This window comes from Pleurodeles waltl, chromosome 5 (genome assembly GCF_031143425.1).
Source record: "Pleurodeles waltl isolate 20211129_DDA chromosome 5, aPleWal1.hap1.20221129, whole genome shotgun sequence".
NCBI lineage: Eukaryota > Metazoa > Chordata > Amphibia > Caudata > Salamandridae > Pleurodeles > Pleurodeles waltl.
In genome coordinates, this window is record NC_090444.1 from 1,864,910,865 (window position 1) to 1,864,937,725 (window position 26,861).

General features: G+C 44.9%; 1 protein-coding gene across 1 annotated transcript in view; it reads right to left on the reverse strand.

Moving 5' to 3' along the window:
- The window catches only part of CUL9 (cullin 9), a 576,404-nt gene that overhangs the window by 516,850 nt on the left and 32,693 nt on the right, over nucleotides 1-26,861 (reverse strand). Inside the window, exon 4 of the mRNA XM_069236395.1 lies at nucleotides 5,458-5,612. Within this exon, the coding sequence (XP_069092496.1) occupies nucleotides 5,458-5,612 (155 nt within the window). The remainder of the gene's footprint in view (nucleotides 1-5,457; nucleotides 5,613-26,861) is intronic.

Here is a 26,861-nt window from a genome sequence, read left to right on the forward strand (position 1 = left end):
TTTCTGGTGTAGATGAATTAACAGCAGACCGCGGTCTGTAGACAGCACCATTAGACCAGGAAGATGGTGAAAACTGCTACTGAAATAAAAGCAAACATAAGATCAAAACAGCACTGCAGATGTAAGTACTTAAGACAACACTGTACCGAGAACCCAACCGGACAACACTGTACGGGTCAGAGTAATTTACTAGACAACACTGCTCAGCATGAGTCCACAAAAAAACTGATACTGCAGCCAAAAACTACTATATCAGGCAACATCACACAGCTCTCACCTGTGCAGAATTATAAGGCAACCAACCCAACAACCCTGCAGAGGCACAGCATACCACCAGCCAAAACTGCAGAGGTACCGTAAACAACTTTAAAAAGTCACAGCAACAGGAAGAAGACTGCAGAAGACCAGCAAACAGTAAGAGCGACCCAGAGGATGACTCTGCAGAGTTAGAGCTACCCACAAGATGACGCAGAAGAAGCAACGGGGAGAGACAAGCCGCAAGAGGACACTGTAGAAGAAGAGCACAACCAAACCACACAGCTGAGGCAGAGCAACTGAGCTAGACAACACTGCAGAATCTCACAGCCAGACGATGGCTAACCCACCCGGTCAGACAACACTGCAGACGCAGAGCACTCAGTCATACACCTGTGTGGAGGCAAAGGAGCATCACAAACAACACTGCCCTGCCGCAGAGAGACTTAAGGGCAGAGAAACCAAAGTCAGGAATACAAATGTCCTCAACATCACATTCTAAATATCACTGTGTTTTAGAACAGTGGTGAGGACGTCCTAATATATTTTGCTCTCAAGATTAGCCGATTAGCCAACACCTCTCTAGACTAATGGCAGAATAACAAGGGCTCTATATTGCACAATATCTCCAGGCGCAAACATAAGACACCAACAGCCTTTCCACATCTTCCTTTTGGGCATCGGTTACAGGGTTGTGGAATCCCTATGGCCTGACACCCAGGGGCCAAGGACAACAAGTTTTCATGTTTAGTTTGTGTGTGGGACAAGTAGGCCCAACCCCTGCAGCACAAACCCTTTGGCTGCCAGTTCACAGTACCACATTATGATTCAGGGAACGGCCTGATCTGTAGTTAAGGTAATATTTGTGTCCAAATGTTAATGCTGTTATGAAATTGTATTTACGGTTCATTAATGCAAAGCCTTTATTGTTAGGGTGAGCACTCCAAATAACTCTTAAAAGCTCAGACTGCACTACTGACAGTGGTTCCAGTAAAAAATAAAAAATAAAAAAAAGTGTACACATGTTTGCTAAGTTTAATATGAGACTACATATAATGCTCCAGAATGCTCTTTGATTAGATGCAAATATGTACAGAAGCTTGAAAGCAAGATTGATGATTATTTGCATTCAAGATAAAAGTTCAAAAACAATGTTTTCCTAAATTACTGTGAACTTTTAGGGTACCATTTCTTTGAAGTCTCATTTAGTAAAATGTGCTGATGCATGCTAGTATTTCCCCAAAAATATTAATTTGGGGGGGGGGGGGGAATCAGTGTAACCAATTACAACAAGATTATGGGAAAAATAAAATAAACAGGCATTGGCAAAGTCAATAGGTCCAACACTGGTGGTCAGTCTTTTCGCTTTGGCAATGCACGTGTTGTTTTGACATGGCTTTTGTAAAACACTATTGTTCTGAAAGCTGCCAGGCCCTCACCATTGTAACAAACATTGTCAAAAAGCAAAAAAAAAAAAACTTATGGTCTTCAAAAGCATACATTACCATAGTAGTTCTTGACACTGAACAAAATTACTGAGTGACAATACGCTCCTTGTGAAAGGGCAGAATGCCGTCACTCACAGTTAAGGCAGCCGAAAGATGGAGAGAATTTTAATAAAAACAAAAGGTCTTGGTTAACAACATGCCTAATTAGGGGCCCAATTTTTTAAGAAAGTCACAAAAGTGCAGCCCTGGCATGTGTCTTTGCATTGGTGCAGATTTACATATTTCATGAATGCAGAATTTACAGAAGAACAGGAAACTGTACTCATAGAAAATATTTGTGAAGTGTATTTTACCACGAACAAATCTTCATGTGTAGATTTGCTCATGTGAAAATATGTTGAGCATTATAACTTCACTTTCCCTACAGTGGGTTGTTTTTCCCACAACCCTAAAAGAAGTTTTACTTCTGCCCTTGTCAGGAGAAAATGTCCAACCTTTCTCAGTACGGAAATAGTTTAGAGAAGAGCTGGTGAAAACCCTTCAAACATGCTAGTAGGTTTGCACAAAGTCAAAAGGCTACTCCATCCCTGGAACTATTACTTACTGCTACCTTCAACCCCAGTATGTAACTCTGTAAATGTGGAAATGGGTGGTATTCAAGCCTTAGTGTGGTATTGGCCCTGGCATAATCAGATAGACTTATCAGAGCTCTGATATGAGATTGCTGCCGTAATTTGTTGCTGCACTTCATGGCGCCAACGGGACAAGTAGATTTCCTTTTTTTTTTATTTTTATTTTTTATAAAGGACACAGAGATTTATGAAGCAACCTGGCCCAAGGACAAGTAGATATTTTGTTAAATTCCACACCCCTGGGTTACCTGCAATAATATGTGCCAGATCAGATCAGTCACCCTAATAAGGACATAAGCATTTTTTGTTTCTTAACAATTTTTATTACTAACTATATGTAAGGTGCCAATATTTATATGTTCTACGACAATTATATATCTTCATCTTTTGTGGATTCCACATGGCAAATATCTGTATTTACATCACTATGCCAATGTCTATCGGGACTTCTTTGTCCCCTCACCAGTGGAACGTGTGAGGTACCTTACATACAATCCTTCAATCTTCGGAGCTTGATTAAGGGACAGGGAGTTCCCTAAACATGTTGGGATACAGAGAAAGTATGCAAACAAAACTCCAAACTGAAAATGTGTCCTCCTTTAGATGAAAGATAATCTGAGACATTCTTTCAATTTGGCCTCTTCTTGCAATTCAGAAGGAATCGAGGGCAGCGATCAGTATAAGGATTACACATTTGTAATTTGTTGGCATGGGGTACATGTCAAAGCGGTCAGGTTGCACACGATATTGGATCAGGGCACATCAGAGTACCTGAGATTAGGTTGAATAAAAATGGATTAAGAATGGTGAATAAGTGGGAATAACCTCTCCCCCCGTGGGAACCTTGACGTTCTTATATACTGCAACAAAACTATTTATGTAGACATCTTTGAATAGGTTTCATCATGATCACAAAACCTAAGCGTTTCAGTTTTATAATGAATGCACTGTTTTCACTTAAACTTTTTTCGTTCCTTGAAAAAATACAACATATACATCTTCCTCCAGATTTGTATGCAGTACAGCTGAGGAAATTATATACTGAGTAACTAAAAACAACTTTAAAATTAAAAAGCCAAGCATAACTATGTGCTCTCTTCTGTTCAGGTTGAACATGAGAGGGCATGTTCGCTTACTTTAGTCGCGCATAGGTCCACGCTTCTTTAATTACTTCACCTCCACTAAGCTTCTTTTTGGCCAAAAAGGTTTTTTGTCACAAGTAAAGATTAAGTCAATACTATAAAATGAAAGGGAGTGGATAGCGGGATCCATGGCACAGGTTGTCTTTACATGAATTCCTTCTTATACAGCACATAGGTCTGCACCAGATTTCTTCTTAACTATACACGATACACGCGCTACAGGGGTACTCCATTGGACTTCATTGGACTTCTCACAAGATTTGGGATAACGATTTTCTGATCATATTTTATTGGCACCATCGACATTACTAACCCCACAGCTTCTTAGATGAAAAACAAACCAGATCTTCATCTTTTAATGTTGTATTCCTCTGCGAAGGGCTGGAAGGTTTGCATGCCTAATGCCGGGGCAGGGAAGAGTCATACAATAGCTCATACCACCATATGTACCTAAAGGAACTAACTGGGAGCCTGAGGATGCTACAGACCAACTTACCCCAATGAGCTACTAAACAAGAAGAGAATATTAAGATGTAAGGATCATTATGCAGCAACTTAAATGCTGGGTACATCTGAGACAACCTTAACTAGACATGTCTCTCTCCACATTTGCAGTGAATTCTAAAGAGTGATTTTAATTTTTATGTATGTCTCGTAAATATAAATAGACTCCTGAGGCAGCAGAAACGACTCAACTGGACTTCATGAGAAGTGTTTGAAGCTTAGGAAAAAACGATCAAGGATTTCGGTTTTGTTTTACTTGAACTCTGACCAAGAGAAAGTATAATGTTGCTTGGATTTACTTGGATCTCAGGGTTCAAAGAAAAGACACCAGGGGAAAGGCATCATGTAATTATAGAACAACCATTTTACAAGGACTAATGAAACATTTAACCACGGCACTCAGACATTTTTAATTTTGTTTTAACTGATTCAATGAGTCTGCGCGCTATTTTGAGAATGGGTTTGGTAAGTAAATTGTTTTGAGAAGCTCAATATAAGGTTGCTGCTGCTGCAACACATACAAGTCCAGAGGAAAATATATAGGTTGCCTTTTTCAAGTAGTACGTGATTTTAATGCATTTGCAAGAATACTGACGACAATTGCAATACTGTTATTTTGATCAGATAAGAACAGAATAGCTTTGATGAAGCTTGTATGCAAGACGCCACCTTCTAGGAGACCGACCTTTCACACATACACGAAACCAGACTACCCAGCTCAAAACCAAGGAACCAGACTATCACCCCACTAAACTGCATAACCATCTCACCAACCCCCAAAAATTGAACAGACAGCTAATCTATCACAAAGCCGCAGGACCAGACCAGCTTTCCAAATGCTCCAGGGTCAACCACCCACAAAAGAGATGAGCCCCATCACAACAAAGCCAAGCCAGACATCAAAATATAGGAGAGGCAGGCCACCCATCCAACAGCACAGAAACAGACCATTCACCACACTCTGCAGTTCCAAACCCAACACCCAAGCACTCAAGTCAGACCACCCAAACACAGCCGCTCCAGCACAACCAACCCCAATAATGCAACCCAAAGAACACCCTTCAACACAATGCAGACCCAAACCAGTCACCCCTACACTGCAGATCCAATCACCCACCCCCCCCCCACGTAGAAGATCAAAACCAAATACCCCTGAACTGCTGATTCAAACCACCACCCCCTACACTTCAGAGACAGTCAATACACATGCTGTTGCAGGCACCCCTCCCCAGTACCAGAAAAACTGAGGATGAGGACACTCACCTAAGCACTGTAGTGGCATGGCACACCCCAAGCCCCCAGGAAAGAATTACAGAGTCAGATGGCTCTGTAGAGACGGCACTCAGAAGACAGTCACCTGGAGGACAGCTTGACTTCAATTCCCATCCCAGTACTCACCGGTTCTGTTCTAGTTACCTCCTAATATAGCAGCCTCACACACTGTTCTTTAAGCTGAATGTTCCCGCTTACCCTTACCTGTGGCAGGTGGATTCCATCGAAGGATATGCAGTGCTCCTCCGAGGACGTGGTCTCTGCGAACAGCTCCAGGAGGGTGTAGCGACTGTCGAAGTCCATGTGCTGTTCAATGCCATCCTGCTGGCTAAGGGAGAGGAGGACGTAGGCCCGGCTTCCTACACAAACAGGAGAAAGTTATTAATGAGAGCTCCTAACACTGTACAGACCCAAAACAGTGGGCTTGTGTAAGACGTTCATACCAAACAAATCAGACAGAGGTGCCAAGATCAAGATTCTAATCCTGCAGACAACAAAAACAGTCATCAGGGCGAGCAGCTATTCATGTACAAACTGGACAGAGCTGCAAATATGACATCCTAATCTGGTCAAAACCAGAGACTGGTTAGTGCATGTATCCTGTACAAACCATAAATCAGAGCTGTCAATCTAAAACCCCATGTACAAACCAGACTGCAGTCCAATCAAGATCCTCATCCTGTGTAATCCAGTGGGGGCAAAGATGTAAACGTGAGCTCCTTCACATCCATAAACCAGAGAAAGCTGCCAATGCAAAATCATAATCCTACACAAACCAGAGATAGAGCTGTTAATGTGATATCCCAGTCCTGCAACAACAGAACTGTCAATGTGCGATCCTAAGACCGAGCTGACAAGAAGAGGTCCCAATCCTGTAATAACCAGATACAGAGGTGACAAGGAGAGATCCTAATCCGGTACAAACCAGATACAGAGCTGACAAGGAGAGATCCTAATCCGGTACAAACCAGATACAAAGCCGACAAGAAGAGATCCTAAACCTGTACAACCCAGATACAGAGCTCACAAGGTGAGGTCCTAATCCTGTGCAAACCAGATACAGAGATGACAAGGCGAGATCGTAATCCTGAGCAAACTAGATACAGAGCTGACAAGGAGAGATCCTAATCCTGTACAAACCAGATACAGAGATGACAAGGAGAGATCCTAATCCTGTACAAACCAGAGAGAGGGCTAACAAGGAGACATCCTAATCTTTTACAAACCAGATACATGGATGACAAGGAGAGGTCCTAATCCTGTGCAAACTAGATACAGAGCTGACAAGGTGGGATCCTAATCCTGTACAAACTAGATACAGACCTTAAAAGGAGAGATCCTAATCCTGTACAAACCAGATACAGAGATGACAAGGAGAGATCATAATCCTGAACAAACCAGACAGAGCTGCCAGTGAGATCCCAATTCCAAACAAGCTAAAGGCAGTGTAGATAATGGGATTTCTAATACTGTAGAAACAAAACATCAGAGAAATTAATGCAAGTTACTAATCCGTTATTAATCCAGCACTAACCAGAAGAAAGGTCTGTCAATCTGGGGTCTCAATCCAGCAAAAACCAGGAACAAAGCGGTCAATGTGAGATCTAAATATTGAAAAGAACAGATATCAAGTGTCTAATGTGTATTCTTAATCCTGTACAAACTAAAAGTCAGCTGTCAATTCCAAATCCTGTACAAGCAAGAGACAAAGCTGTAAACTTGAGCTCCTACACATGTACGAACCAGAGAAAGAGGACATTGCAAGAGCAGAAAACGCAGAAAGGCCTGCCAATGTGAGATTCTATTCTTGTGTAAAGCAGAGATCACGCTGTTGGTGCAAGTTCCTAACCCTGTACAAACCAGACAGAACTACCAGGGCAAGATCGCCAGCTGGTACAAACCAAAGGCAGAGCTGGCAACACAAGGTCTCAATATCATATAAACCATCCATGCAGTGGTGGCTTCACCTAACCACTTAGTATGTTGCTAACAGGGTTGCATGTGCAAGGTAGATGGCCAGGTAATATGGAAGCTGCATCTATAGAGGCTGACAAGCGACCTGCATTTCTGCCCACCAGAACCCCACACAGTTTATTTACACTACAGTAAGAGGCCAGGTGCAGCTTGTGGCTGAGATAGTCTATACACTTACTGGGGCCTCGGATCAGAAATAATTGTTCAGAGCACAATATATTATGCTTTCAAAGACTACTTTCCCCCATGTAAGGCAAACAAGGTCTGGCAGGAACATCGCCGTAGTGCAGATTGTCATTAGCTTCTACGCCGATGCTCCAACCCCTCAACTTGGGTGCACGTCACAGAGCATAAGCACTGATACGGTCTTCACTTACATTCGACCCTCTTCGAAGGCATGTGAAGCCACTGTGGCTTCACAAAAATAGAGTCTTTAATCATGATTAGGTCTTGCATACTTCCCTAGTGTTCACTCACATTCTTTAATGCCCTTGATAGGGAAGTGACACAGGACTTGCTGAATAAAGAGAGCAGACTCATGAGAAGCTCGCAGAGCACTTCAGCCCAGTCATTGAACGTGAAATCTGATGAAACAAATTCCAAGGAAGTCAGCATGACTTCTGCTTCCTCTTTCATAATCTGATTTCCACTGAATCCCAGCCCACACATCTGCTGTCAACCGCTTGTGAACCAGACACACACAACGGCTGATGCATTCAATGTGAGCAGGGTCACAAGTGAGCCAGGGGCAAACTGAAAAAGGAAACAAGCCTTCTCTTGCACCAACACATCACTGGCACCAAACAAAGCCAAGTGCCTTGATACCAAAGAGGGATCAATCCAAACTCTGCACTCCAAGACCGTAGCTATAGAGTGAAGGCATATGTGCACGTTTGAAACAATAACAAGAGATGGGCTAAGCAGAACAGTCATTAACAGAAGGATTAGACATTCTAGGCGCTGATCTACTCACAGTGCTACTGCAGGCATTTACTCCAGACTGAACCTGAGAGGCAAGATATATTATATGGTTTCATAAAAACTTTATTCCGGCCTCGAGGGCCATAAAAGTACAACACAGAAACACATACAATAAATAAATACATCCAAAAAATAATTTGCAACAGGAAGATAAAATTATGCAACCAAGTGGCAGTATCGGGATGAGTAAGTAAAATTTGTGATCTAAGGAGCCACAAAGCTCCAAGGAAGTTAGCGACAGAATCAGCTAAAACCTGAAGAGACTCTGGTTTAAGAATGTGAAAAGCGGTGGAATGCCTACGAACACTTAATAACCTACAAGCAGGAGCAAGCCAATTCCTGCGGGGCACTGTATAAACAGGACAAACAAGTAGAACATGAGGGAGATTTAGTGTGGGTGTTACATGCTGGACAAGTCAAAGCCCCCCGGGGCGACCATATATAGGTAAAATGATCTTAGTGGAAGAACTCCACTCAAAATTGGAAGTAGAGCTTCCTATCTTTGGGGACCAGAATCTCATCCCAATAAGCTTCATATTTATACAATCTTTAAAAAATCAATAAAAACCATGTGTCAGCCTAGAACGGCCCACACTACACAACTCATCAGCATCTACTGCCCTCCAATAATGCTCCTTTAAATCTCCTTTAGAAGGGAAAACGGGCAACACTGGGACAATCCCATAGCTCACGCAACCCAAGCTGATATAATGCTTCTTTGATGTTTCTAAGCCAAGAGACAGTAAGAAAATGGTCAGCTTTCAACACAACTTGAAGGGCAGCAACGTAAGGACCTAACTGCGGAGTAGTCCAAAGCCACCTCCAATAAAGGAGTGGGCGCAAGCGTGCTTTAGGCCCGATTCCCCTGACACCCATGTCCTTGAAAAGAGGAAGCAGTGGAGTACTCTGAGGGAGAGACACAAGATTACTCATAAAATTATTTTCAATCGAGGTGAAGTCCTAAACATTGGAAAAGCCCCATAAAAAAGAACCATAAAGGGCAGAGCCCGTGGCTTTAGCTTCATAAACCTGAAGTGCCAGGCAAATACATTTAGTGTAAGCGGACACAAAATCCTTAGTAAGAACACCTGTGACCTGCTTGTGCTTTAGTGCCACTTTAGTGATGTGAGCCTTCCAGGACATGTTCTCCGAGATAGATAAGGCTAGATAACTAAGGATTTCACCATCTCAAGTGGGGTGCCTTTGAGGGCAATGTTCCCTTTGAATGATTTATGCGGGTTATATGACATCAATTTGGTTTTAGAAGAATTGATCTCCAGGCCCCTGGTGGAACAGAATTCCTCAAAACGAGTTAGAAGCTTTTGCAACCCACTCGGGGTCTTGGAGATCGAAAGGGTGTCATCTGCAAATAACAGAACAGGAATTTTGGCTGCCCACAGAGAAGGTGCATCTGTCGCTACCTGTGCTAAAAAAAGAGGCAATATCATTAACAAATAATGAAAACAAGGTAAGAGCCAGAACGCAACCTTGTTGTACACCCCTTAACACTGGAAATGTATTGGTTAACTGACCTTTATTGCCCCACCTGATACGAGCATAGTTATCCTCATGAAGGCGTATAAGAAGAGGGAGAATATGGGGGAGGGCACTGCCATATCTAAAGGATCTTCCACAATTTGGCACACGGTACTAAATCAAATGCTGACTTCAGGTCTACAAAAGCAACGTAGAGATTCCCTCCACCAATTAAAACCGTTTTCCAATAGAGGAGCAGGAACCTAAAGACTTGGCCTATAGGAGAGATTTTCTTGCGAAAGCCCGCTTGAAGTGGTCTGAGAATATCAAGGTCAGACATCCAGTCTTGGATCTTGCCCAACAGACAGTGACAAAAAAACTTTTTGTAAACAATGTAAGAGATTGATAGGCCTATAGTTGTAGGGCAATGACCCATTGCCCTTTTTGTGGATCAGAACAACTGCTCCTTTCCACAAACCCAGAATAGAAGCTGCAGCAGCAATTCCGTTGTATATAAGAAGAATATAGCCAGACCAAAGATCAATGTCGGTCAGGAATAGGTCAGCTGAAATGCAATCAGCGCCTCTGCTCCACACTCCGCTATGTATCCAGCCTATTGGTAGCATGACGACATGAAGGAGTGTAAATGCCCAGAAAATGATGAAGCAATGTCATCCAGGAGTACACTCTTGTGTATTCCTTTGATTGTATTGATGTGCTCTATAGGCAGGAGTTGACGCGTTTCGGCCTATGTGTAAAGGCCTCCTCAGGACACACAACAAGGCCAAACGTCTATATGCAAATCAACCAAAAGCTAAAATTGCCAAATGTACCAGAAGCTTAAAACATTTACAGAATATGCCTGATATATATACAATGTACTCCATTCCTGCAGTCAATATCACCAAGGGCCAATGATTTCCCCCTTTGTGATTTCATTTATCTTGTTAGTTTTTATTTTCTAGGATTGATTCATAACTCAACAGACCCATCAGGAGCAAGATGTTAGCTACTGACCACCTTTGCACAAAGGAAGACCTTTCTGTTCTTCAAATAGAACATGAAGATACTCATCCTCCTATCCACTACAGGATAAAAAGCACAGGATTCCTAATGCACCTAAGTATGTATGTGACAGCTGTATAGCAAAAGGCAGCAGAGCACTGTGCAGGGTAAAGCGCAAGGATGTGGTCAACAACTATTTTGAGAGGGAGGTGGTTTATGGACTGCTACTGCACCATGACAGTCTTTTTAAATTAGGTGTCTCCAAATCTTTCGTGAAATGGAGCAGGGTTAAGCAGGTCCTGTTGGTCACAGGAATGTTGTTCCAGATACTGGGTGCCAAGATGGAGTTAGGTTTGCTCCCTTGTTTTTGTCCTTTTTTATGCTTCTTAGTCTGCAGTTTGATAGAGTCCTGGCTGCGGGTGTGCTGAGATCTGGCTTGCTGCAAGATCAGGAGCGGTGCTGGTCATGGACAGCTTTGTAAAAGATGCAGCTGGTTTTGAAGTTGGCGCGGCGTGTAAGGGGAGCCAGTGCAGCTCTATCCGCATGGGGTGATGTGACCATATTTCTTCAGGCCCTTAGGAATCACCAGTGTCAAGTCTTAGAGGCGATAGAGAAGGCTGCTGCCACCATCCAATGTGAGAGAAGGGCTTGAACACCAGCTGTTTCACTTTCTTTAGTAGAGAGAGTGGGCACCAGACAATCTGGTTTTCGGCGGTGTGTTCCTAGAGGGTGAGGCTGGTGTTTAGGAGAAATGCAAATGACTTGGCACCAGGTGAAAGTTGGGGTTCTAAGCAGGGATGGACTGACGGCTCATATCACTGAGCAAGGTGTGTTGCATTCCTTCACTGCTATTCTTGGCAAATAACAGGGATTCCTTAAGTTACACCTTCTTACAGCATGTGTAAGAAAGCTTTTCTCCTGCAACCTCTTCTCCATCAGTTTGCGGTGGTGCTTAAGGAGCAGGTTTGCCACTTATCACTATTATGAATACCATGCTGATAAACACATCTTCCCACCACAGCCCTCACACACACCCTCCATGGCATCTCTAAACAGTGCTGTAAATCCTTGGTGGCATGCTGCACCCCCAGCAATGACTGCTAGGCTGCAGCTCTCCAGACAGGTAAAGAGTACACACCCCTATAACCTCCAGGTGAACTTTGAGCCAAAGAAACATATGGGATGCACCGCAGGACTACCACAATTTGATAAGGCAGCCGTGACTTCATCTACTTGACGGAAGCCCGGTTAGAAAATTTCTGAAGAATATCCACATGGGAGTGCCACCAGGGTTACAGAAGAGAACCAGCTGTTGTCGAAAAAGACTTTGCAGCTTATGTGCAGTCACTGCCTCGTGTACCACTGCGGTCCACCTCTTGCGGTGGATGCCTTGGGCAGTAACTAAAGCAGATGTTTCACTGAAAGCTTTCATGTAAATGCCCACTAACTTACAGCTCCTAATTCATGCATTTAGCATGAGTGAGTGAGTCACTTTCTTTTGTACTGGGTCCATAAGCATTTACTGGGCAGTATCTGTAGTGGTGCCCGAGGCAGTAAAAAGTTACACAGTAGCATCCAATGTGAGTCTGGAGGCAATAGGTGGGCTACAGGGCAGTAGCTATGGGGGTCATGTGGCTGTTAGAGGTTGTTTGGCAGTGTCTGTGGTGGGACAGAAAGAAGATGCACTGCGGAATCTGAGGTGGGTCGGGGGCCATCAGTTGTTACACGACGGTGTGCGTGGGGAGTAGAGGGACAGTCAGTGGTTACATGGCCGGTTCCGCTGTGATTAGGATGGCAGTAAGAGGTCACTAGGTTCTATTTGATGTGCGTACTAGAACAAACGGTGTTACTGGGCAATACCTGTGGCGCACCAGGGGGCAGTCAATGGTTATTTATCCATCTCCCTAGTTGCTCCTGGGGCAGTGAGGCGTTACTGGGCAGTATCTGTTGTGGGTAATGGGACAGTCAGAGGGTACTTGAGTATCTGATCCCTGGGTCCTACAATCACCCCTCTCCCCTAGTGGCTATATTAACACCTCAGTAATCCTGAGTGCCTACATACAGCTTGGGCTGATTCCGTAACTGGCTGTAGTCCAGAACTCTACAACGGTGTGACACAGTAAGCATCCACATAATAAAACCCATGTTCAGACGCTATGTATGGTCTTATTCTAAAATATGGCTTTATTTACAGTAGGGAAAAAGGGGGGCACGCGCATATGACATTCCAAACAGAAGCAGAGGGTCCTTGGAGCACCAGGAGCTTAGAAACGTCCCCTTATTACCACAACCTATGGCAATGTTATTCTAGCCAAAGAGACGTCAACAGTGAAGCAATACTTGGTACTTTCACAGGGTTCAAGCTCCTCGCCCTAATCAGAGAGTGGGTGCTGGACTGAGGGAGTCTAATGTATATCAAATGGCTGCTCTTGGTCCTAGTTTCCCAGCATCAAGCATTCAAGGAACAGCAGCTCAATGTGTCTCAACCTAACTTGTGGAGCATTTGCCATTGGAAGGTGAAAAGAGGATTCCAAAGCTACTGGAACGGGTAACCGGTTGGCCCCAGAGTTGAGTATTTTAGCCAAAAGGTGTTTTTGGTGCACTCTAGCTTGCAGGGTCTGTAACGGGAGGACTAGCAGGCATTTTGCAAGGGACAGGTTGCATCTAAAACTGGCCCCAGAACAATTCAGAGTCCGAAGGAGTAGCAAGAAACTGAATGGTACCTCATGGTTGGCACCAAAGGGTGTTCAGACCTTCAGGGACCTGGTCAGACAAGGCCAAGATCTGAAGAAGCTGATGCCTGCTAGTTTAGAGGATACTAAGAAGTTTAACATTGATAGCTTGGAAAATAGTCGAAGAAAAGAAGGGTGGTTTTATCTATTACAGATTTGATCGGGAGAGGTACACAAGGGGCACTCAATGCATCCATGGTGTCCAGAGGGCCTCTAGTGCTCCACTTCAGTTTATAATCAGGAGGTAGAAATGGGCCTTCACAGATTATGGGGTTCTAGTGATGTATAGGAAGTCACTCAAGTGTCCACCACTGGGTCATGGGCCCAAGTCCTCACCACTGGACACCACAATGCGCACAGAAAAGCAGATCAAGGGAACCGCGCAGAATCAGCATCTCCCACACGCCAGCAGTCTTCTGAAACAAAGTATATGGTCATGCTTTATGCGGTTGGTTCACTTCATCTCTGTGTCAATTCCTGGGGCTCGTGAACTAGTGTCCTCTTCCAGTCAGCAGTCCAAACTGGTGTCCCGCAGACCAATAAATGGCCACATCTCAGTCTCTAAAGTGCTTGGCCTCCTGCACCTGATCTTAGAAGCAGAGCCAGCAAATTCAGCATTTTTAGGTCTCGAATTGGCCAAGACCTTTTAATTTTATTAAACTTATATATATAGCATACTAATAACAGGGGCATTTAGCCAGCCGTCTTCATTCAATGGTCTCTTGTTGGGTCATTCACATTTTTCCTCTGCCCACAGCAGCATTCAGTATTTAGGTGCAAAATAACTCTTTCCAGACTGACAATGTATCAGTAAGTTGTCACAAAAGTTGTAAATGGGATGCATCTGTAGGACAAAACATTTGCTTGACAGCACACTGAGGGGTAAAATGAGCTCTGGTTTGTGGAATAAATGTAAGATATAAAAAATATATCACATTTAGGGGTAGAAAAATAAGAGGCATTGTGGAATGACACGTAGGTGCAAAAATCACATAGTACACAAATACATTAAGTGGCACATTCAGTTCCATGCAACCTTAGCAAAAGTGTGGAAACCCTTTTTCTGAACAAAAACACATTCATGTGCAAAATCGTTTTGACCTCTAAACTACCATATCTGCTGGATGTTGCTCACCATTTACAGCTTCTTGTCCACAAGTTTGCTCTTGTTAACCACTGAAAACAGCAGAAGCCAAATCTGGTCTGCTGCATGAGCAGAGAGTGGTGCCTGTTGCGTTCTCCCTACCACTCACATGTCCAGAACCTCTTGTAGTCCGCAAGGCTGTTTGGTGTGGTACTTTTTCCACTATCATGCCAAGACTGTAATATGTAGTGTACCAGGCTGTTTGAGGCACTCCCCTCTCCACTACCATGCCAAAATAGTTTGTGTCAGACAATCAAATCAGGGTCTATAGAGCGCAATTACTCACCCGTAAGGGTCACAGTGCGCTGAGTGCTTCAGTTGAAGAGTCAGGTTTAAGGGTCCTTCCTGAATTGAGGCAGCGATGGTGACTGCCTGAGGTGGAGGGGCAGAGTGTTCCAGCTCTTTGCTGCAAGGTAGGCGAAGGATCTTCCTTCAGCCGTGGTCTTCAGTATGCGGGGTACGGTGGCTAGTGCCTGCTGAGCGGAGAGGACTAGTAGGGGGAGTAGAAGGTGATGCGGTGGTTGAGGTAGGCGGGCACTAGGACAGGTAGTTTGGGGCACTGCCCTCACCGCTACCATGCCAAGACAGTTTGTGTAGGACAGCTAGCTTGGGATAGTCTTCTTACATTATTAGAAGAACAGAGTCTGCCAGGCGGATTGGGTGTACTCCGCCTTCCGCTATTATGCCAAGAATATGTATTGTAGTCGGCTAGGATGTAAGGAGCTATTCCCCCTAACAGCACGCTTGCTGCCCCATCATTCCCACTTCCTAGAGGACAAGAAACCAAAGTCTACAAGAGAGCAGCCAGATAGGAGGCTTGAGGTAGCGGAGTTTGTCTGCTGGTGTACCCAAAGCCAGACATGACATTTGAGGATCTATGCATAAGAGGTTGGAAGCAGTCACTGATCCATGGGTCTTAACAGATGCACGTTTCTTTTTCTGCTGAGTAAGTAGTTAAACAGATTATACATCCAACTGTCTTTCAAGGGCAAGGGATGCCACAGCCTGCTATATTGTAGTATAAAATGCATGTTACTTCCTGTGAGGTCAAATGGCACATGCTGTCACTTCCTGACACGTTTTTAGCCTGAAGAGGCATAGGGCCTCCCCCTTCACACTGCTGGGACACGTTGAGAGGTATGCAGTCGATAGACAATCATCTTGAGTGTGGCACACTTAAGAGGATAAATATGGCTACAATATACTGCACGGATCATTCCCTTGATCGCCCACGTACAGCAATGATATGCACCTTTTAACTGGGTGAATTAACACACCTACTGGCCAACAGTAAGACTGAAATACTCAGCTGGCTTGATCCTTAATGTGAATGGCACTTTGTTCAAGCGATGTTTTTAGGGCCTGACCCAAACAGGCAAATGGCTTAAGGCGATGGGCCCAAAGCTCCCTCTCTATATAGGCTTTTTGTGTTGATGACATGAACTATGGCAGACAGCTGCCTACAGCCAGACGTAAAAAGAAGGAACATAAGAACAATGCGTGGCTAAGTGCATTGATGTTCAGGCGCCAATCCCAGAAGGGCCCTTAGGGGAGGTTATCCCTTGTCTAGATATATTCCATCACAAACATCCTAAGCATTACATCCCATACCGAGAAGCAGCTTGCTAATGAGGCCAAAAAGAGCAGACAATTAAAGGTCAGGTTTCTGCCGGAGGTGAAAACATTTAGTAAGAGAGGAAGGTGCAATGTATACCAAGCTAGAGAAGCCGCAGCTTTGAAACTTCTGAACAAAGAATTAAGTCCTATACTGCGACAGGTGAAAGCCTACAGTCAGTGAAGCCACAGGCCACCAGCCCAATAACTGATGGGGAGACCCCAATATGCTGGAGCTTATCAATGTATACAGAAATCCACCCTTGCTGCCCCTGCGAGATCTAAGATAGACAAACTGACAGCCCGTGGAGCCTTCAGAGCCATGGGCAGTGTCCTTAGATATGCAAATCCGGCAGGTCCTTTGGGCACATTTCTTTCAGCCCAGTCCATTTTGGAAGTATTTGCATACAGACCAGTGGGAACAATTCCTGCGTATTTTTTTTTTTAAATAGTTCAGGCGGTCTGCAGTCATGCGTTTAATCCAATAAATAATCATGAAAGACTTAGAATAAGTCCTGAATATAAAGTATACATTAAAGTAAAAGTAACACAATTTTAATCCTCAGGAAAAGTTGAGTTACTTTGCTTTGCCCAAATACCTTAGTAGTTATCGGCTCATTTCAACTGGCATGGATCGAATCAGGGGATGGCCTTTCTTGGGGCGAAAGTCCCCTCTGTGTCTTTGAGAAGCTGTGACTCCTGGCAAGGGCACGGTTCAACAGAAGCCTCTGCAAACCCCCCCCCCAGGTAAGCTTAATAATTATTTCAGCCAACGGCAGTACCCTAGTACTCCAGTTTTACTCTTCTGGGACTCTGCTAGCACAGGGACACTCTTCGAGTAGCCATGCACTTTATAAAAAAAACAATAATAATATTTCAGAGCTGGCCTTGGATGTTCAAAAGGCATTCAAAGTGCATCTCTCCTGGTGAGAGTGCCTAATACCCTCAAGAGATACAGGGGTCACAGGATCAATCTACAGCCAGGGGTAAAACGCTTTTTTATCTTTAACCCTATGGGAGAGGAAAGGAAAACATGTAAAGTCAGTCTCCCTTAACTGGGGCACCTCTTCTGCCAGAGGGGCATCAGGGCTGCATGATGAGGGCTTGAGGTTATCACAGCAAGCAAGTGCACAGCCATGGGTTCGAGACGTGCCTACAAATTCAAAAGCTGCTCACCAGCCAGTTGGCCAGGTTTGGCTTTCAGGGGAAGATAAATACTGGCCCCTTGGTCAGTAAGTTGTCCAGCTTTTCTCCTCTATCGAAGCTAGACTCCTATATCAGATAAAACACAAAGAGAAACAAGGGAATTATGGAAGCGCTTGGATAAAAGTGGGCAAAGAAACAGAAAGGCGACACCAGTTTACGAAACCTACCAAGAGACTTGAATTTCTTTCTTTAACTGTATTTCACCACTAAGGTCTTCTTTGGGTTTAGTTATGTTAAGAGGCACTTTTATAAAGAACTTCTGCACTTCTTAGCTACTGTCAGCTCTGTAAAAGACTTCCAAAATGCAATATGAACAAATAAGGTGCAAAGGAAGCAAAGCAGTGATCATCTAAAGCTGGAATGGGGATTATTCCAGACGGCTGGGTCACCATCAAGAAAGCTCTCAAGTCAACATGCTTCTTCTTGAGAAGCCAATGATCAAGAAATATCCCACAAACTGTGTTGTTGAGTGAAACGGGCAGGCAGCCGGTGCACACTCTGCATCTCTGTCGCCGCACATGGACCTCCAGCCACGCCTGACAACAGTTAAATGAAGGCACTCCGACTTGGAGTGCCCCAGGAATATGGAATTCCATCCAACTACGAGCAGTCGTTTGCTTTTACAGCTATCAGATGCCACGTTTTCTGCTGGATACAAATGGAGACAAAGATGAAACTGAAACTCTGGGGACTGCTTTGTCAAAAGGCTGATGATTAATCCAACAGTACTGGGGTGCAGTTGTTGCAGCACATCCTGCGGTGGTCCAGTGCAGTAGCGGCAGCACATCCTGCGGTGGTCCAGTGCAGTAGTGGCAGCACATCCTGCAGTGGTCCAGTGCAGTAGTGGCAGCACATCCTGCAGTGGTCCAGTGCAGCACATCCTGCGGTGGTCCAGTGCAGTAGTGGCAGCACATCCTGCGGTGGTCCAGTGCAGCACATCCTGCGGTGGTCCAGTGCAGTAGTGGCAGCACATCCTGCAGTGGTCCAGTGCGGTAGTGGCAGCACATCCTGCGGTGGTCCAGTGCAGTAGTGGCAGCACATCCTGCGGTGGTCCAGTGCAGTAGTGGCAGCACATCCTGCAGTGGTCCAGTGCAGTAGTGGCAGCACATCCTGCAGTGGTCCAGTGCAGTCGCTGCAGCGGTGGTCCAGGGCAGTTGCTGCAGCACATCCTGCGGTGGTCCAGGGCAGTCGCTGCAGCACATCCTGCGGTGGTCCAGGGCAGTCGCTGCAGCACATCCTGCGGTGGTCCAGGGCAGTCGCTGCAGCACATCCTGCGGTGGTCCAGGGCAGTCGCTGCAGCACATCCTGCGGTGGTCCAGGGCAGTCGCTGCAGCACATCCTGCGGTGGTCCAGTGCAGCACATCCGGCGGGGGTCCAGTGCAGTCGGTGCAGCACATCCGGCGGGGGTCCAGTGCAGTCGGTGCAGCACATCCTGCGGTGGTCCAGTGCAGTCGGTGCAGCACATCCTGCGGTGGTCCAGTGCAGTCGGTGCAGCACATCCTGCGGTGGTCCAGTGCAGTCGGTGCAGCACATCCTGCGGTGGTCCAGTGCAGTCGGTGCAGCACATCCTGCGGTGGTCCAGTGCAGCGGTGGTCCAGTGCAGTCGGTGCAGCACATCCTGCGGTGGTCCAGTGCAGTCGGTGCAGCACATCCTGCAGTGGTCCAGTGCAGTCGGTGCAGCACATCCTGCAGTGGTCCAGTGCAGTCGGTGCAGCACATCCTGAGGTGGTCCAGTGCAGTCGTTGCAGCACATCCTGCAGTGATCCAGTGCAGCACATCCCGCGGTGGTCCAGTGCAGTCGGTGCAGCACATCCCACGGTGGTCCAGTGCAGTCGTTGCAGCACATCCAGCGGGGGTGATCCGTTGTAGAAACTAGCAGAGATCCTTGTAGATCCCAAGTAAGACCTAAGCTACTTTCAGCAATCTGTGCTGCTAAAGGAAAGGTTTCATTTAAATAAAAACTGAATTCATTTGAATGTTTTTAACTGCAAGGCCACAAAGGCATTTGTCAAGTGTCAATGTTCTCTACAAGGTCACTTGCAGAGGACAGAAAAAGGATCTTTTTCTACTACAGACACGTGGCTAGTTATACTGCACTGAGTTTACAACTTATGTAGAAAAAAGTGACAGCTCCACAGGAGTTTATAAAACTGCAATGTCAGTTGAGGTTTTTAAAATGCAAAAACATTGGTCATGCACTCTAGCTATTGCTATTTTTAACTGAGTTTCAGTTTCTGGGAACCCACAATGTCTCTTGCCAGAGATGGTCACACTTTTCTACTTTTGCATGCAATTTATTTTTTAGAAATAAAGACAGCATAAGTTCTTGAATATCACGTGAAAATTCAGTGCAGAAAGTTAGCCCTTCATCTTAGTGGAAAAATACCATCTGGATTGAGAATGCATTTAGTAAAGCAGTATATAAAGTGCAGAAATTAATAGTTCACTGTTTTCGGCACGTTAAGCCAGCCTCTAACCACACTTCAGTAAAGAATCTTTGCTTACACTTTAGCTTCCAGTATAGCTTGACGTTTTTTTTACAACATTATTTGGGACTCCCAGGAGGAAGGGAGGCTACAGGTTGTCTTAAACGCCCTCTTTTTTAAGTCTTGAGGACACAAGTACAGCTGTACCTTGGTGTGACGTGGGAAGAGAGCTTTAGAAAGCCTGGGTGGGCGAGACTGCTGGTGGTGAGAATCGTGGGCAGCCAGTGAACCAGTAAGTGTACTCCTTGGGCTCTTGGACGCGACTCGCTCCCCCATCCATCAGAGATGAAGTATGAATTACCAATCTGGTTTAATTGTTAACAGTGACAGGCTGCAGTCTGGGGCACCTGGGCTGCTGTAGACAAGGAGCTATCACACATTTACACACCCTTTTCAGACTAAAACAGCTTTCCGGGAGAGCAGGCCATAGGCATTCATTTAGGACTAGTGCAGGCAGCAGGGGCCAGCGACAGTTGGATCCCGGTCCTTAGCCCATGCCTGGGCACTGGCCACTTGCTGTACTGGTCCTTTGCCCACACGACTGCAGCCTTGCCAAGCGTCACGCATCAGGGGGCCAGGTCCCAGCCCTCCCCATGATGCTGCATCCCTTTTGCTCCTCACTTTCCCTTGTCCCCCCCCCCCGCCCAGCCCTTGTTTTTTGAGTGCCTTCTCCTCGCTTTTCCCTTCTTTTCATTGCTTTCAGCTTGCTTTCTCCCAGTATTTTGTGCCCTCCCTTTGCTTTTAATTTTCACTGTTTCTAATTGCTTTTTCTCCTGTATCAGTGCCTTCTCCTTGCCTTTCCCCCTACTTTTCGAGTGCCTTCCCCTTACTTTTCCATCATTTTCACCCCCCCCCCAATTCTTTGTGCACAATCTCCCCAAGCAACTCCGGACCATCACCTCACTTCCAGAAGTCCGAATGGTCCTCAAGACCTGGGTGTTCGAATGAGCCTCGGCGACCTGCAAGCGCCTGGATCCCCTTTCGGGTGATTAGCAGCGCTTAACAAGTCCTGACTGACTGGTTGATTGATTTGACTAATGCCAATTTGGCAATATCCCCATACTTCAAATAGTCATACAAAATAAACTGCTCATTTCGAGTTCCGGGTAATTGTTCAAGATACTTTGAGGCCACAATCTTCTGCAGGCCCTTCTGGGTTAAATGTGTCCTGTACGGACTCTTCTTCTGCCATTACCGGCTGGCTAGGGGTCAGGCAGAGATGGCACAATGGTTACAATCAGGGGAACAGAGTGCAAAGGGTAACTTGAAAACTGAAAGCGAGAGGCAAGAGGGGCTGTGAAGCTAAGTCCCATCAGGGGGGGGGGGGAGGGGGGGAGGAACTTGTTGTGCCACTGAGAGAGGCAGCGAGCAGCCATGCCTGTGCCACTGCAGGCTGCAAGCTCATCTCACTGCCAGCATCCAGCCAGGTGGCAAGCAGCAGTACATACAGTCAGCTAGCTGCTGGGCACAGGCAGCTAAAAGTCCACTGACAGCCCTAGCTAGCCAGCACCTGCAGGCTGAGAGAGAAGATGTGTTGTCACAGCTGCCCACTTTGGAACTGGGGAACCAGGATCGAGACTGTCAGCTCAACATCCTGTGATTCTGGGCAGTCACTTAATCTTTGAGTGCATAATAAAATAAATGTGACAATGTGTAATTTAACTGGTGTTCCTGTAAAGCCCTTCAATACCACTGAGTGCAATTGGAGCTATATAAAACTACAAAAAAGAAACACCTGTGCCTAACCTGCTGATGCTGGGATTGTTCCGGTAAATAGTCCCATTCCCAAGCTGGTTTTCCAAGGAGTGTTGATGTTCGTCCGTTAGCAGGAGACGCTGGCATTTAGTAATCGTATTTATATAGAACTTACTACTCCCTGACGAGGCACTGAAATGCTTTTCGTCAAGTAGCATGCTACTCCAGAACCCAAAAGGACTAGTGGTGGATTAGTGGACGGAAATGGTGGACACGCGAGACTCTTAGCGGTTTGAATAGGATAATGGCGGGCCAGAGAAGGGAAGTCTAGAAAGTGTTCATTGGGAAACCCTTTCCCTCTCATCCGTTTGCATTTCAGACCTCTGCGGCTTTGGAACTACGACATAGGATACCATCGTCAATTTTTTGTGTGTTTTTTCAGCACCAATCTGTTGACGTTTTGCTTTTAAACAGTTTTATTATAGCATAGAACATAACATACTGTCATATATTTATGTTTTTTTTCTTTTCAACCAACAGTATGTTAAAGTATTGCTTTTTACAGATTCATTATGTGATCAGAACCAGCCAGTAAACTGTTGTTGGCCTAAATACCAAGATTGGCTGTAGGTGTTACACATGACGTGGAACAACTTCTCAGCCATCTTTAAAAAAAAATAATAATAATAATAATAAAAATCGCAGTCATTTGGCCAAAAGTCTCATGCTTGGTAAGCTGCTTATTTTACACGTAAAACCAAAAGCAATCTCCCCTCACATATTTTGTGAGGGTTCACACTTTCACTCACATTATGCAGTGAAACAAGCACTGGAAATGTGAATTTGTATTTCTTAGTTAGAGTGTAAAGTTTTATACCAAGCTTCACAACAGGATAAAGGTACAAACTGGAGCGACGCAACGCAACCTTCTCTAACACAAATAATAAATTAAGGACATGTGGCAGCAACAGAAAGATCATCACACAATTCTCACACATACAGAACTGGTACAACACAGGTACCCAACACATCGAGTAAGGCTTTAAAGAAAGAACTTGTATAATTTTGTACACAGTTAAACATAGAGGAAGTACAAAACTCCTGCAAGAAACAGAGAAACCGATTATATAATTCATACATTCGTGTACTCCTACAGGGTCATGAACCCTTGCCCACCTAGTGTGCTATGCTTTATCCGTGGGTTCCTTGTTTGCACTGGGAAGCATTCAAGATACTAGTGTCCACTAGTTATGGGTTCTCTAGTTTGGGTGAGGTTAGATCACTTATGGCAACAATAATGTACTCCCTTTGTTAACTGGCAAACCTGCATTAAAAATGTTATCCGTGTGGGCCAAAAATGTTTTTTTTTAATATTTTTACAGGGGTCTCCCTATCACATGATTAAAAACAGGAAGGCTAAGCAACACTCCCTACTTCTCCTGTCCATCGCACATTTTGGTGCTGTGGGCTCACACCTATTCCCCAGGAATATAATTTTCTCACACCAAATATTGTGAAGCAATCCCTGCTTCATAGGACACTTTCACCAGCCTCAGAAGAGAGGGGGGGCCAAAGGAGCAGGCCTTGCAAGACGCTACTGGCAACGCTGTCATTATGGAAGACCAGGGCGAGAAATTGTTTCGTAGTGCAGCTTGCAATAACAGACTGTGCCCATACTGCCCAGCCACGCTACAACTAAACGGGTAAGGGTAGCGGCATTGCATAGGCTTTGAGATCTGAACTCTACGCACAACACCAAAGCATCTCCTGCCTCGCTGCAAGTACTAGGAGGGGGTAGTGAGGTGGTGACCCCCGGATCCCATAACTCCCAGCAGCTCATCTGCACTGCTTCCTGTCTGGAGGGACAGCTCAGCCTGGACTGCCTGCCTGCTCTTCTGCAAAGGTCAGCAACTATCACTTTATACATAATTGAGCAATAAACTTTTACAGAAACAAAAAAGTGTTTTTTGGATTGTTGCATTTTACCTGGCACTTCAGATTATATCACCGCTTTGAGCGGACTTTATTAAAATTAATGAACCACAACCTTACGTGTGATAATTGTAATAATTATTCAAGAGGCAAGTCAGTTGTCTTATTTCCTCCTCTGTAGACCTTTTAATTTTATATGTGGAGAAATATTATGGGATATTAAACAAATACACAAGAGGCTGGTGTACGGTGCGCATCCCAAACTACTTCAAGGAGCTGCAGTGGAGAAAAGAAATCACCAAGGGTCACACTACATTGTCAAGTTTGGAACCAGCGACTGAAGAAAAAGTTCTGATTAGCCATTGTGCAATTTTGATCCTGGATGGATATCACATTCTTTCCCAATGAAAAGTTTTATTCGTGACCCCCGACGCAAGTTGGTTGTCTTACGTCTTCTATACAAGGCCTTTACTTTACTGTTGGCACAGGTGCATCACATTAGGATCTATTAAACCATATATGAGAGTATATTGTACAGTGCACATCCTGAACGAAATTTCAAGTCGGCTCCAATGCGGTGATCACAGAAAAGTAACCAGAGGGAAGATAAGTTCACTCAGTTTGGTCTAGCTGGGAAGCTGTGATTGAAACCAGGGTCTATCGGTCACGGCCCCACAACTAGTTTTGCCTTGGGTCCAAAATAAACTTTTTGCTGGCCTGGGCATGTTCTGCAAGAGCATACAACTTGGGTAGGAAGAGTGCAAGCATCTCTCCTGCATAGAAGAGGTGCGGCTGGTTAGCACCAGCACAAGTATCAATCAGGCAACAGCAGTGCAAGCTTCAGTTCTTCACAGAATAGGGACAGCAGGACAATGGCACAGCAAGCATCCCTCTCACAGAAGCAATAAGAGCGACCTGCCATTTCCTCAGAACAGATCTAGCATCACAAGAGTTGTACAAGCTTTTCTGCTCATAGAACATGACATGTAGGCTACAGACCTACCTTCCCAATGTATGGAAAAGGTACTTAAGTCACTGAGAGGAATGTATTGGTGGATGAGTGGGTGAATATGCAATTTCGACACCATTCTCACTTAGGTGATATTCCACGTCAGCACCCTGAAAATCCTGCTTGAGAAAGGTTTTGAACGTCCGTGCATCAGACTGTGTGCAATCCCAGGCTTGGTGCTGCACCTGTTAAAGATGTTGAGAGCTGCCAGTAATATGCAGATTGTGTCCCTACAAAGACAGTGCCATGGAGACGTACAAATGGGCCCAGCGGCATGCAGAGCAACCACTACCAGTTGGAAGAAATATTTCCACCCCATGAATTTATCAGAAAAGCTGCTGCCATTTGTCTTTTAATAATAATAATAATGATAATGTTTAAGCGCATTCATATGTGAAAATTTACATTACGCAGGGCATACCCCTAACAGCATCTGCCACGATTCCTTAAAGTAAAGAAAAGGAAGATTTATTGAACATAGCCTTAACAGCGTGTGGCATCTTCAACAGGATCTGGCTTTGTACCCAACAGCACATATGCAGTACACATTCCAGATTGCAACGCAATATTGCCTACGAATAAAGACGACTTGTTTAACATGTCACCGATGATGGGCTTCGTTTGGCAGCTCTTCAGCACCAGGCCGTTCATCTCCTAACAATGAGAGTAAGCTGTACAAGTCTTACCTGTGGCAGCATCACACCAAGAATACAGAACTGATTGACCAAGAGGATTAGGACAGATAGTTCTTTACAAGACCAAGTGGTTGAGAAAAAGGTCTACATTTGAAATGTGAAGATTGGAGATGACATTGATTATGGCTCCTGGTTTACGAGCCACTGTCTGATGATGCTGTGAAGTGACACCATGAAATGGCTGTTAAGCAGCGGAGCCTCGTGACAGAGAGCGTTGGCTGTTCCTGGCTTTTTAGCCAAATACAAGTTGAGTTTTTGGACTTATAACTTTCCAAAGAATAGACAGAACCTTGAACTTCAGCTGGCCACACTAAAGGCATCACTACACATAAACCATCTTTCTGGAGGTATAATATGCATCATAGCTTCTCATCAGTGGCCTTTTTTACCAGTGTCCACTGTAAACAAGTATGCATATCCACTCACAGGCACTTGTACTAACCCAGTGCACGCCTGAATGTCCCGCTTAGATGAGGAGTGGCCTCAAAAGCCCAAGAATCCAGGAGGGATGATCTTATGAAAAAGGGATTGAGGTGGGCGACTTCAAGTGCATTGACGGTCTTTTCCAGACCATAATATTGCACTACATATGGCAACATATGAATCATTTACCTAAGCTCAATGATGTCCTGACTCGCAACAGATGTCGCACAAAGTGGCACACAAGTCACTGAAATGTCACACAGTCGATCTGAAAACATGAAAATATCACACTTAAAGCAAATGCAAACTCAGCAGCCATGCACACAATACATCATTTCACTACCGTGGTGTTGAACGGGTAATATCAGGATGTGTCTGTTGCTTTGTAAACACGGTGCCCATGTTAATTTCTTTTTGTTTTGTCCACCAGTACTGCTGCAACACCATTTTGTGCAGTTCTTACATGGCTCGCTCAGCACACTGGACTTAACGCTCATCCAAGGGAAGGCATTGCCTCTCTTGCTGGGGTTCACCCACACAAGCTATTCAATAGCTGCAGGTATTGGGTTCCCAGGTTCCAAATATCACAGTTTACATCTGTAGGAAGTTGGCTCTGTATGCACTATTTCAAAGTAAGGAATAGTATGCACAGAGTCCAAGGGTTCCCCTTAGAGGTAAGATAGTGGCAAAAAGAGATAATACTAATGCTCTATTTTGTGGTAGTGTGGTCGAGCAGTAGGCTTATCCAAGGAGTAGTGTTAAGCATTTGTTGTACATACACATAGACAATAAATGAGGTACACACACTCAGAGACAAATCCAGCCAATAGGTTTTGTATAGAAAAATATCTTTTCTTAGTTTATTTTAAGAACCACAGGTTCAAATTCTACATGTAATATCTCATTTGAAAGGTATTGCAGGTAAGTACTTTAGGAACTTTGAATAATCACAATAGCATATATACTTTTTATATAAAACACATATAGCTACTTTAAAAGTGGACACTTAGTGCAATATTCACAGTTCCTGGGGGAGGTAAAGTAATGTTAGTTCTTGCAGGTAAGTAAACCACCTACGGGGTTCAAATTGGGGTCCAAGGTAGCCCACCGTTGGGGGTTCAGAGCAACCCCAAAGTCACCACACCAGCAGCTCAGGGCCGGTCAGGTGCAGAGTTCAAAGTGGTGCCCAAAACGCTTAGGCTTCAATGGAGAGAAGGGGGTGCCCCGGTTCCAGTC